General features: G+C 51.6%; 1 protein-coding gene across 5 annotated transcripts in view; it reads left to right on the top strand.

The window, feature by feature from the left end:
- Window positions 1-12: 12 nt before the first annotated feature.
- Window positions 13-10668, top strand: part of THAP4 (THAP domain containing 4) — a gene marked incomplete at its 5' end in the record, with an annotated part of 54886 nt that continues 44230 nt past the window's right edge. For 3 of the 5 annotated variants that reach the window (XR_013828811.1, XR_013828812.1, XM_079924892.1), the window contains 2 exons: window positions 280-371; window positions 2476-3662. Coding sequence is in view for 2 of the 5 variants with exons in the window: in XM_079924892.1 (XP_079781018.1) it covers window positions 295-371; window positions 2476-3662 (1264 nt within the window). Of the gene's footprint in view, window positions 372-2475; window positions 3663-10668 lie in introns of all 5 variants that reach the window. The other 2 variants (XR_013828813.1, XM_079924893.1) reach the window with 1 other exon arrangement.

Genomic DNA, 10668 nt, shown 5'->3' with positions numbered 1-10668 from the left:
CGCCGCAGGGCGATGCCGGCCCGGGGCGCCCCAGCCCACCCTAGACGCCGCGAGCCACGGGCTGCGCCCCGCCAGGTGCCGGGTATCCAGGGCGCGCCGAGGACCGGGCCTGGCGGCCGGGCGGCGGGCGGCCGGGCGCCGCCATCTTGCCGTACGGCGGGAGCCGCGGGGCTGGCTCCCACGTCCCGCAGCCGTGTCGCCGCGCGCCCTCCCCTCGGGGCGGTCCCGCCCGGGGCTCGGCGCGGCGAGACGAGGGCCGGAGCCAGGCGGCGGCGCGGCGGCCCGAGGCCCGAGATGGTGATCTGCTGCGCGGCCGCGAACTGCTCCAACCGGCAGGGCAAGGGGGAAAAGCGCGCCGTCTCCTTCCACAGGTAACCGGGCCCCGCCCGCCGCCGCCGGCCCGCCGCCCGCGCGGCCCGCGGGCCACGCCCCCGCCCGGCCCGGCTCGGCCCGGCCCGGCCCGGCCGCGCGGGGAGACTGAGGCCGCGCGGCCCTGTCGGACGCGGGGTCGCTCAGGGCGCGGGCCCCGGGCCGGTCCCGCGAGTGAGTCAGCGCGGCGCTGTGTGACCTTGGCCCGGCCGGCGTCTCTGGGCCGGGCGCCTCGGGCCACCGCGGCTGGCGGCTTCCATCCGCGGCCACCCGACCCCCGCCACCCTCGGCCGCCGGTGCGCTCCCCATGCCCACTCGGAGGCCGCCCGGCGCCCACGCCGCGGCCTCGGCAGCCTCTCCACCACCCCGTGGCCACCCTGCGCCCCATGGGTTCGGGTTGGCGCCGCCAGCCTCCAGAAACGGTGTGTTCTGGAAACATGCTTCTTTCGGTCGGTTGTCGTCTTGCGTTTGCTGTGACTTTTCTGCTTTTTTCGTCACGGGGGAGCCCGTCTTGATCTCTGCGATCAAGGATGTGGCCGAGCAAATGCGCCTCGTGGATTAACACGCGCTCCAGACGCTGTGTCCTAGAAGGGGCCTCGCGGTTGGCCTCGGGGAAGGTAGCCCTGCCGCGCGGAGGTGAGTCCCGGGAGGTCCCTGACAGCATCCAGCGTGGGGCCGGCCCAGCCCGCTCCTCGCCGGGGCTTAGCTGCAAGTCGTGGAGGGCTCTGTTCCGTGGGCGCCCTCTGAAACCGGCCCGAGGCAGGACAGGGGCTGGCCTTCTCTCTGGCCTGGCCTGCTTCGTGAAGGCTCTGGAATTCAGCTTCTTACGGCGAGTCCTTTTCTACGAGCTCCACGCTGGAGGTACCAGAACAGTGAGCAGAAGGAGCTTCACCTTAGAAATCTCCTCCGGATACTTTTCTGTTTTCCTTTTGATATTGCAGGATGGTGTTCAAGTTTTGCAAACCTGGAGGACGTTTGTCCTGTAGTCTTACTGGAAGTTCATGGTGGGTTGCGCTAAGTCTTAGGTCGTTGCAACCTATCAGGATAGTAACAGCAGGTCGTTTCAGCGGTCAGCCAGCATGCTTACTTGAGTTTCCTTCAGAGCCCTTAGTTTTGTGACTGTATTTGAAAACGGAGGCAAAGCATTGCAGAGGAGGCTGCTCTTGGCATTCATAATGGCCGAGGACGTGGGAACTGGGGGGTGGGGGGAGCTTCGGGTAATGGGCTCCCAAAGCAGTGAGGAAATTTAGAGGATCATGCTGCTTGGAGCTTCATGAGGAGTTGGTGTCCCCATGGTCCTGGTCCCCAGCAGCGTCAGGTGGGTTAGGTGACCTCAGGTGCAGCAGAACAGCCCTCTGGAATGGCCGCTCTACTCCCACCCTCGTATGTGTAGTTTCACCAGAGTTTTCTAAGTAGACATCTTGACTGAATGAGAAAAAAATGATCATTAAGTGTCTTTTTCAGTGTTTGCCAGGGACTGGTTGCTTTTCAAAGGGAGCCGCAGAGCCACGGCTGTTGAGTCTCGCCTGCTCTGCAAGCTAGTTTCGCATCCTCAGCTCCTTGAGCCGCAGCTGGGGCACGGGGGCGGGGGTGTGTGTGTCTGGGACGCTCTCCTGGCCTCTTGCTCCCATCTCTGCTGTCTGACGCTTGGCCTGACTTCTAAATGGGGAGGGGCAACCATCTTCCTTTGGGCACCCCAAGTCTTGCATCCCAGGCACACCAGGAGGGTTGGCCAGCTATGAGCTTCTAGGAACTATTTCCAGGGTTTCCTGCAGCCTTTGCCGCTGTCCATCTGGTGCTGTCTCTCCAAGGATTCTGTATCCCTGCAGGGCATTTACCACAGCCTGGGAGGAGGTATCCACCTTCACTCTTTATCCACCCTATGGACTGTAAGCTTCTTAAGGGCAGGCAGTGCCGTCTTTCATCTTTCTATTTCAGTAATAAGTTGCAAGTAGAAGGTATTTCTTAGATCTTTGTTAAGTTTTTAAATGGGTAAAGTCAACACAGGTTGGGGTGTTTGCAAATACACTTGTTCTGCTTTTATAGTTGATAGTAGTAGGGGGAGGCATTTAATTATTTTTTTCTAATTTGTCATTTGTCCTGCAGATTCCCCCTGAAGGACTCAAAACGTCTGATCCAGTGGTTGAAGGCTGTTCAGAGGGATAACTGGACGCCCACTAAGTATTCTTTCCTCTGTAGTGAACATTTCACCAAAGATAGCTTCTCCAAGAGACTGGAGGACCAGCACCGCCTGCTCAAGCCCACGGCCGTGCCGTCCATCTTCCACCTGGCTGAGAAGAAAAGGGGGGCCGGAGGCCATGGCCGCCCCCGGAGAAAGGACACCAGGAAGGCCTCGGGGGGTCTGAGGGCACATGCAAGTGACATTGCCGACGGGAAGGCAGCTGCAGGGTCGTCGTCGTCGTGCTCGAGTGAAAGCCTAATGGCCAAGCCCGAGTCCCGCAAGCTGAAGCGGGGCGCATCACAGGGCAGACCCGCAGCCAGGGCTACCCGGGAGGCCGCCGGTCTGCAGCGGGCCCGACAGCCTCCGGAAGGACACGGAGATGACGGTCCGGCCTCCGCCACCGCGTCCGGCGGCCAGGGAGAAGCCAACACTTGTGCTGTGGATGCCGGCGACGAGAACGCCACCTCCCCGGACGGGGGCCTGGTGGACAGGAGCGGCATTTCCGTGGATGACTTTACCCCCCCGGGGTCGGGGGCCTGCAAGTTCATTGGCTCGCTTCATTCCTACAGTTTCTCCTCCAAGCATGCCCGCGAGAGGCCGGCCGTCCCCCGGGAGCCCGTGGACCGCAAGAGGCCGAAGAGAGACGCCGAGCCCGGCTGCAGCGGGAGCAGCCCGGGGCCCGATAAGGGGCCGGCGCAGAGCCCGCCACGCGCGCCCCCCACGGCGAGCTCATCGCTCACAGCCACGCCGCAGAAGCCCGCGCAGGGCCCCTCGGCGCCTCCGACCGACGTGACCCCGAAGCCGGCGGCCGAGGCCGTGCAGAGCGAGCACAGCGACGCCAGCCCCATGTCCATCAACGAGGTCATCCTGTCGGCGTCAGGAGCCTGCAAGCTTATCGACTCGCTGCACTCCTACTGCTTCTCCTCCCGCCAGAGCAAGAGCCAGGTGTGCTGCCTGCAGGAGCAGGTGGAGAAGAAGAACGGCGAGCTGAGGGCCCTGCGCCAGAGGGTCAGCCGCTCGGACAGCCAGGTGCGCGAGCTGCGGGAGAAGCTGGACCGGCTGCGGCGGCTGAGCCTCCCCCACCTGAGCAGCCTGCTGGCCCCCGGCCGCGGTCAGTACCCGGGCCTGGCGCCCGCGCGGCTGGGGTTCGCGAGCGCGGGGCCTGCGCCGTGCGGTGCCTCCCGAGAAGGGGAGCCAGGCTGGCGAGCTCGCCTCACCGGCTGGGCTCCGGGGTGCCTGGGAGGTGGCTATAGCTGGGAGCTTTAGCCGGTGAGGAAGGAGGGGTGGGAGACCCAGAACCACGGTGGTGGGGCCCGGACGGCTGGTCCTCCACCCCACTGGGGTCCCTTCCTGCCGCAGACCTCACGCAGACAGTAGTTGCTAACGAGTTAGGGTCGAAACGTAAGCTTAGACAGACGCGGTGAGCCATTAGAAAGATCGTAGGAGACTCTTAAAATCATGAGGAGGTTCTTTCCAGTTGGGTTGTGATGAATATCCTGACGTTAAGCATTTTGAACGTTAATAATAACTTTTTAAAACTTTTAAACACCTATTCGAGTAGAGTATATTCTCTCGTAAGAACACTGCAGAAATACGTCAGCTAAGAAGTGGTGAAAATTCCCCTTTCCCACTCACCTCCCCACTTTTATTCCTGGTTGCCATTAAAATTTAGTGTGTAGGGCTTCCCTGGTGGCGCGGTGGTTGGGAGTCCGCCTGCCGATGGAGGGGATGAGGGTTTGTGCCCCGGTCTGGGAGGATCCCACATGCCGCAGAGCGGCTGGGCCCGTGAGCCATGGCCGCTGAGCCTGCGCGTCTGGAGCCTGTGCTCCGCAGCGGGAGAGGCCACAACAGTGAGAGGCCCGCGTACTGCAGAAAAAAAAAAAAAAAATTAGTGTGTATTCTTAGACTTTTTTTAATGTTTTATGAAAAATATATTTATTTGGCTGCATCGGGTCTTAGTTGCGGCACATGGGATCTTTGGTTGTGGCATGTGGGCTTCTTAGTTGCAGCATGCCAACTTTTATTTCTTACAGAATCAGTTTTGAGGTTAGTATCTTTTGCCTGTTATGTGTATAAAGGTGGAAACCATTTTCCTACCACATCGTGCATTTAGTCTGAATCAGCGTTTGTCTTCCAGGTTGCAATTACCACCGCAGGTGAGAAAAGGCTCCAGTGTGTGACAGGCTGTTCAGGGCCTACTAGACCCCCAGGTCAACAACCATCAGCACAACCAAAAACAAAAGCAAAACCCAAAGCCATCCTGATGTACTGGTCAGAGTTACACACTACATTCTCCTGTTATTTTAAAGTGGTTTTTGTAGTTTCTCGTACCTGATATTCTTGGTACCTTTTTCTGCTCCTCTTGGTCAGACGCCCCAAAGTTTGTCACTATTGCAGGTCTTTCCAAACAGCCTGCATTGATTAGGTCTCCGTTGTTGTTTCTGCTTCCTTCTTCCTGACTTCTTTTTGCTTTCTTGAGTTTTATAGCTGTTCTGGCTCCTGGAGGGAAGTGCATAACGTCTTTGGGGACAGTTTATGTTTCCCGGTACCTGCAGTTGAGGCTGGATCCCTCCTTCTGTCCCTTTGGCTCCCCGCCACAGACCCGCCTCCTGTCGCTCTCCTTGCCCTTAGTTTCTAAAGAGTTTGTAATTTCAGTCTTGATTCCCTCTTTAACTTGAGTTGTTTAGGAGGGTGTTGTGGTTTTCCAGTGGATGGATTGGGGGAAGGGAGTTAATTTTTTGTGTTATTGTTAAGGTTCAGTGACTTAAAGATGCTTGCTTTATAGAATCTTCTGAGGTTTCATTGTGGCTCAGAATGCTCTTTGTTTGTGACTGTTTCCTTACAGCTTGAGAAGAAGGTGTCCTGTCCATCGATTGGTTACATTGTTCTGTCTGGCTGAGGCTGGATCTAGCTTATTTTACTGGTCAACTGATCTGTTTCCTAACTTATTGTATCCACTGATCTGCTGATTTTTTTTTTTAATTTATTTATTTTTGGCTGCGTTGGGTCTTAGTTGCAGCATGTGGGATCTTTCGTTGCAGTGCGAGGGGTTCTCTCTAGTTGTGGAGTGTGGGCTCCAGAGGGCCTGGGCTCACTAGTTGCAGCACACGGGCTTAGTTGCCCATCAGCATGTGGGATCTTAGTTCCCTGACCAGGGATTGAACCCACGTCCCCTGCATTGTAAGGCAGATTCTTAACCACTGGACCACCAGGGAAGTCCCTGATCTGTTGATTTTTAAGAGGTGAGGTAGGTCTGTCACTGTGATTCCTGAGGTGCTATTGCTTCTTGAATGTCTGTTCAGTTTAACTGTATTTACAGACCATGTTATTAGATACGTGAGTATGCCTCCATGTTACCAAACAGAAAGGCCTATTTTGTCCCATTTAAAGTTTTACTTCTTTGTCTCCTTATTTTCAACCTTTTTATATCCCTTTATTTTGTAGCTATATTTTAGCTCAATCTGAGAGCCTTATATAAAGTAATTTAATCCGTTTACAACTGGGATTATAGATAAATTGAAACTTGGGCCTGACTCTTTATTTTATTTTTTAATTTGTTAGGCTTTCTCGTTGTTTCTTTTTCTATTCTGATGGGTGTCTGTCAGCCTTCATCCTGTCTTCCTGTAAATGCTTGAGTTGAGGGGCTCCTGTGCCCCTTCCCAGCCCCGTCCCTCCCCCCATCCCTCCCCCCTGCGGGTCCTCTCTGATCTGAGCTCCAAATCCTCATCTCCCCAGTAGATGCACGTACACGTGGTATTGGTTACTTTATTCACCATGATTTATCGTTACCAATTTTTCCCTCTTTTGGATAAATAGTTAATGATTTGGGGGGAACTCATATGACAGAGAAACTTTGAGAGGAATCGAGTTTGAGATGCCTCATAGGTGCTGATGCCAGAGAGCCAGCACCCAGCCTCTTGAGGTTGCATGTGTGTGCCTGCAGAGGGGGGAGAAAAAGGTATTGTAGAAAGGGGGGTGCTTTGCTGGGCTGCCGCAGCTCTGATCAGAATGGAGAAAGGATGGCTGACTCGGCCACATGGGGTCACTGGTGACCACAGTCTCCTTGGAGTGGTGGGAATGGAGCTGGGTGTAGAGCCAGTGAAGGGAGGGGCCGGTGAGGGTGGCTGGGGACCAGGCACTTTAAGAGGTCGAGCTGTGGGGACAGTGGGCAGTAGCCAGAAGGGAACACGGCTCCACGGGAAAGTTGTGTGTGTCAGATGCGGACGAGGGAGCAGGTGTCTGCTGGGGCCCAGGTGGACAGGGAGAGCCGTGAGGACAGACAGGAGTGCACTGGGCCCTGAGGAGGGGGCGGAGGTGGGTGCTGCCCCTCTGCTCCTGGGCTCCCGGGGGTGGAGGGAGAGGCTGCAGGAGGAGCTGGGCCAGGGGCAGTGGGAGGGGTGGGAGGGAGAGAGGCCATGCAGGGCCCCGCTCGGAGCCACGGTCCCCGCCTGCGGCTCTCCTTGGCATCTGCTCCCTTGACCGTTCCCAGTGTGCTTACGACTTCATTCATCGGTGAAGGAACCTTCTGATGATTTTATAGGGTGTGTTGAAGGGACTGTACACATGTTTATTCAGTCCGTGACCTTCAGCCAGTCCCATTTTTTTGGACAGAATCCCTGAAGCAGAGAAGCCCGGCCAGTGGACCTGCAGGTTCCGGGCTCTGGGAAGTTTGCCCTCCAGAAAGCTGGTGCTGAGTGGCATTCCCACAGGGTGGGGTGCTCTGTCCCTGAGCCCGTGCTGAGTCCAGGCGTCATGCCGCACCAGCCCGCGTTGCTGGCCTTTCTGTGAACCAGTGAGGATGAACTTCTTTCCGCGTTCATCCCCTCTCTGTCCTTCCCTGACCGTGCCATTCCCGCCTTGCCCACTGACCTGTGAATGTCCCTGATGTGACAAGGATGTCCACTATCAAGTGTGATTCAGCCGTGCCCTCAGTTTTAATTTAATACTTGCTTCAAAAATATGTTTTCTTCCTGCTCTTTTATTCATTATACAGACAGTTCTTGAGCTAATCTGGAGTTTTAAAAGCTTTTTATTGTGGAAATCTTGAACATGTACAAATTAAACAGAAATGTGTAATAACCCCCTTGTACCTACCCCCTAGCTTCAACATTTATCAGTATTCTGATACTCTTGTTTCATCTATATTTTTACCTACTCCCTACCTTCCATTGATTATTTTCTGATTAATAGAGGGTTTTTTTAGGAAAGTTTGAGAGTAGTCAGCAGATAGTACAGGAAATTCCCCCACAGTTTCCCCTGCTACTAACATCTTGCATTTCCACTTGTGTTAGTGTGGTTCATTCATTACAAGTTATGAACCCATATAGATACGTTGTTATTAACTAAGTCCACAGTTTACATTTAGGTTCCTGTCTTATACTTGGACTTTTTTTCCACTGACAAACTATTGTTAACAAAACAGAGTATCTTTCAAAGATACAAATCTCAAGAGGATTTTATTTAAGACCAACTCAGTAGAATGAAGTAAAAGATTGAGTGGGTAGAAATTTTGTGATTTCAAACCATTGAAGATGAATCATTGCTGGGCAAGAAAAACGTGGTTGGGGAAGGGACAAAAAGAGGAATCTTTCAAACAAGCACAAACACAGGAGCACCAGCCTTGCCCCACTGAAGGCCTGGGGAGGAAGGCGACCACTGCACGCGTCTGAGTCCCGGCCAGGGTCTGTGCGCCCCTGGAAACACTCGGGCAGGTCAGCCCGCAGGACGCCTTATACTTGGGTTTTGACAGGTACATGAGCACATGTATCCTCATTACAATATCACAGAGCAGTTTCACTGCCCTAAAAACCTCTCTGTCCCCTGTTCGCGCCTTTCCTCCCAGTCCTTGGCAGCCACTGATCTTTAGGCTGTTTCTGTAGTTTTGCCCTTTCTCGGATGTCGCCTGATTGGGATGCATGGCTGCTGTGAACTAGAGCATGCAGCCTTTTCAGGGTGGCTTCTTTCACTGAGTATATATTTAGGGTTCCTCTGTCGTTTTATGGTTTGGTAGTTCATTTCTTTTTTGTTGTTGTTCCTTTTCTTATATTGAGTTAAAATACAAATAACAGAAAGTGTATTTTCTTAACAGTTTGTCAGTGTACAGTTCAGTGGCGTTGAATACATTCACGTTGTTGAGCAGCCATCACCACCATCCATGCCCATAACTCATGTAAATCGGAAACTCTATACCAATTAAACAGTAACTCTCCCTCTCCCCGCGCCTAGCCATTGGCGTCCACCATTCTACTTTCTGTCTCCATGATTTTGACGCATGTAAGTGAAATCATATAGTATTTGTCCGTCTGTGATTAGCTGTTTCAGTTAGCCTAGTGCCCACAGCGTACATCCATGTTGTAGCATACTACAGAGTTTTCTTCCATTGTATGGATGGACCACAATTTGTTTATCCACTCATCCATCGACGGACATTGGGTTGCTTCCACCCACTGGCTGTTAGGAATCATGCTGCTATGAATGTGGGTGTACAAGTAACTTTTCAAGACCTGACTTTCTGTTCTTTCGGGTGTATACCCAGAAGTGGGATTGCCGGTTCATATGGTAGTTCTGTGTTTAATTTTTTGAGGAACTTCCGTACTATTTTCCGTAATGAATACACCACATTACATTCCTGCTGACAGTGCACAAGAGTTCCAGTTTCTCGGCATCGTTACCAACACGTGTTTTCTGTGTTTTTGATAACAGCCATCCTCACGGGTGTGGGGCAGTCTCGTCTCACCGTGGTTTTCGTTTGCATCTCCCTAACGGTCAGTCACACTGAGCATCTTTTCATGTGTATATTGGCCAGTCGTATGTCTTCTTTGGAGAAATGTCTGTTCAAGTCCTTTGCCCATTTTTCAGTCAGGTTATTTGGGGGGTTTTTGTTGTTTAGCTTTAGGAGTTCTGTATATAGTCTAGATATTGATCTCATATCAGAAATATGATTTGCAAATATTTTCTCCCATTCTGTAGGTTGCCTTTTTACCATGTGGATATTGCCTTTTGATATACAAATCATAACAATTTTCTTAAAGTCCAGTTTATCTATTTTTTCTTTTGTTACCTGTACCTTTGTTGTCATATTCCAGAAATCATTGTCAAGTCCAGTGTCGTGAAACTTTCATCCTATGTTTTCTTCTAAGAGTTTTATTACTTTAGGTCTTACGTTTAGGTCTTTCATCCATTTTGAGTTAGTTTTTACATATGGTGTTAGATAGCCGTATACCTAACCAGTTAGAGCCCACCTTCGTTCTTTGGCACGTGGATGTCCAGCTTTCCCAGGACCGATTGTTGAAAACACTGTCCTTTCTCCACTGAATGGTCTTAGCACTCTTGTCAAAAATCATTTGACCATACATGTGGGGGTTTATTTCTGGATTCTCTGTTCTGTTCCGCTGGTTTATATACGTCTTCATGCCAATATCACACTGTTTTGAATTACTATAGTTAAGTTTTGAAATCAGGAAATGTGAGTTCTCCAGTTTTGTTCCTTTTCAGGATCGTTTTGGCTATTCTCAGTCCTTTGAGATTCCGTATGAATTTTAGGATGGTTTTTTTTATTTCTGCAAAAAACATTGGTATTTTGAGAGAGGTAGCACTGAATTTGTAGATTGCTTTGGTTAATATTGACAGTTTAACAATATGAAGCCTTCCAGTCCATGAGTATGGGATGTGTGTCCATTAATTTATGTTTTCTTTAATTGCTTTCTGAAGTGTTTTGTAGTTTTCATTGTACAAGTCTTTCACCTCTGTGGTTAAGTTAATTTCAAAGTATTTTATTCTTTTTGATGCTATTATAAATGGGATTGTTTCTGTAGTCTCCTTTTCAGATTGTTCATGTTTTGTGTATAGAAATGCAACTGATGTTTGTGTGTTGGCTTTGGTATCTTGCTAATTTGATGAATTCATTTATTAGATCCAACAGCTTTTTTTTTTTCCTTAAAGGATTACCAGATTACTTTAGCTGCCTCACCATGAATCACCGTGGGTTTATTGATGTTTTGTTTTGTTTTTAATTGAAGTATAGCTGATTTACAATATTGTGTTAGTTTCAGGTGCAGAGCAAAGTGATTCAGTCTTTTGTTTTTTCAGATTCTTTTCCATTATAGGTTGTTACAGGA

The sequence above is a fragment of the Stenella coeruleoalba genome, assembly GCF_951394435.1.
Source record: "Stenella coeruleoalba genome assembly, chromosome: 6".
Taxonomy (NCBI): domain Eukaryota; kingdom Metazoa; phylum Chordata; class Mammalia; order Artiodactyla; family Delphinidae; genus Stenella; species Stenella coeruleoalba.
Note: the sequence above shows the minus strand (reverse complement) of the source record. Positions and strands in the feature narration are given on the sequence as shown.